The sequence below is a fragment of the Morone saxatilis genome, unplaced genomic scaffold, assembly GCF_004916995.1.
Source record: "Morone saxatilis isolate NCDOM2014 unplaced genomic scaffold, NCSU_SB_2.0 Contig5, whole genome shotgun sequence".
Lineage (NCBI taxonomy): Eukaryota > Metazoa > Chordata > Actinopteri > Moronidae > Morone > Morone saxatilis.
The window spans coordinates 3830637-3831377 of record NW_023340095.1 but is presented as its reverse complement, the minus strand read 5'-3'; the positions used below and the strand labels follow the sequence as shown (position 1 = coordinate 3831377).

At 43.3% G+C, this 741-nt stretch overlaps 1 protein-coding gene across 1 annotated transcript in view; it reads right to left on the bottom strand.

Annotated features, from left to right (window-relative positions):
* Positions 1-741, bottom strand: part of sympk (symplekin) — a gene marked incomplete at its 5' end in the record, with an annotated part of 8901 nt that overhangs the window by 3027 nt on the left and 5133 nt on the right. The window contains 2 exon segments of the mRNA XM_035676755.1: positions 1-79; positions 165-273. Of these exon segments, the coding sequence (XP_035532648.1) occupies positions 1-79; positions 165-273 (188 nt within the window).

Sequence of the window (741 nt, the reverse complement as noted above, 5' to 3'; positions counted from 1 at the left end):
GGAATGAGGAAACGAACATCCGGCACTCGTTTGTGGTAAAGGTCTCTCACTCTCTCCACCAGCTCTGGAGATGGAGGCACTGAGGGGAGGAGAGAAGACTTCTTTTACATCAAAACTTTCCATTTTCTAGACTTTATTCTATTGTTTGCCGTTTGGCTTTTTACCTTTATCGGTCAAAATGTGCAGACAGCGAGTAACTAAAGTCTCTGCTCCTTTAGGACAGTTTTCAACCAAGAGCAGCAGCTCAGGAGAGTTCATCCCCATCCCACGGATCTACAACAATGGACGAAAAACAACACAATTAAAGAGGAGCATTGCTTAAGTCCACTCTGTGTAACACAAACAGTGCTCCCACAATCATCGTGAAACTGCAGTTATTTACATTACAGGCAATGACAGGACATTACAGGCTTACAGCGGGTGTGTTTTCTCAACAGTGAGGAAGTTGTTTGCTCTAAATGACTTTCTCTTGTGGTCAAACCGACTAAAAACACACAAATAGATAAACACAGTGCGACAGTCCAGACTCTGCCCTCAGTGGATTTTGTCATGCTAGGCTTTCCAGGCGTGCATAACGGCCTGCTATCAGATGAACCCTCTCCTTAAACCCACAGGACCTTGTGTTTTGTTCATTTCTGTTTTTGGTTCTCATCTTGGCACAATTATTTAGTGTTTAAACATGTTTAACATCTAAACAGCTTCAAACTGCTTGGTAGGAACTAGGGCTGGGCGATATATCGA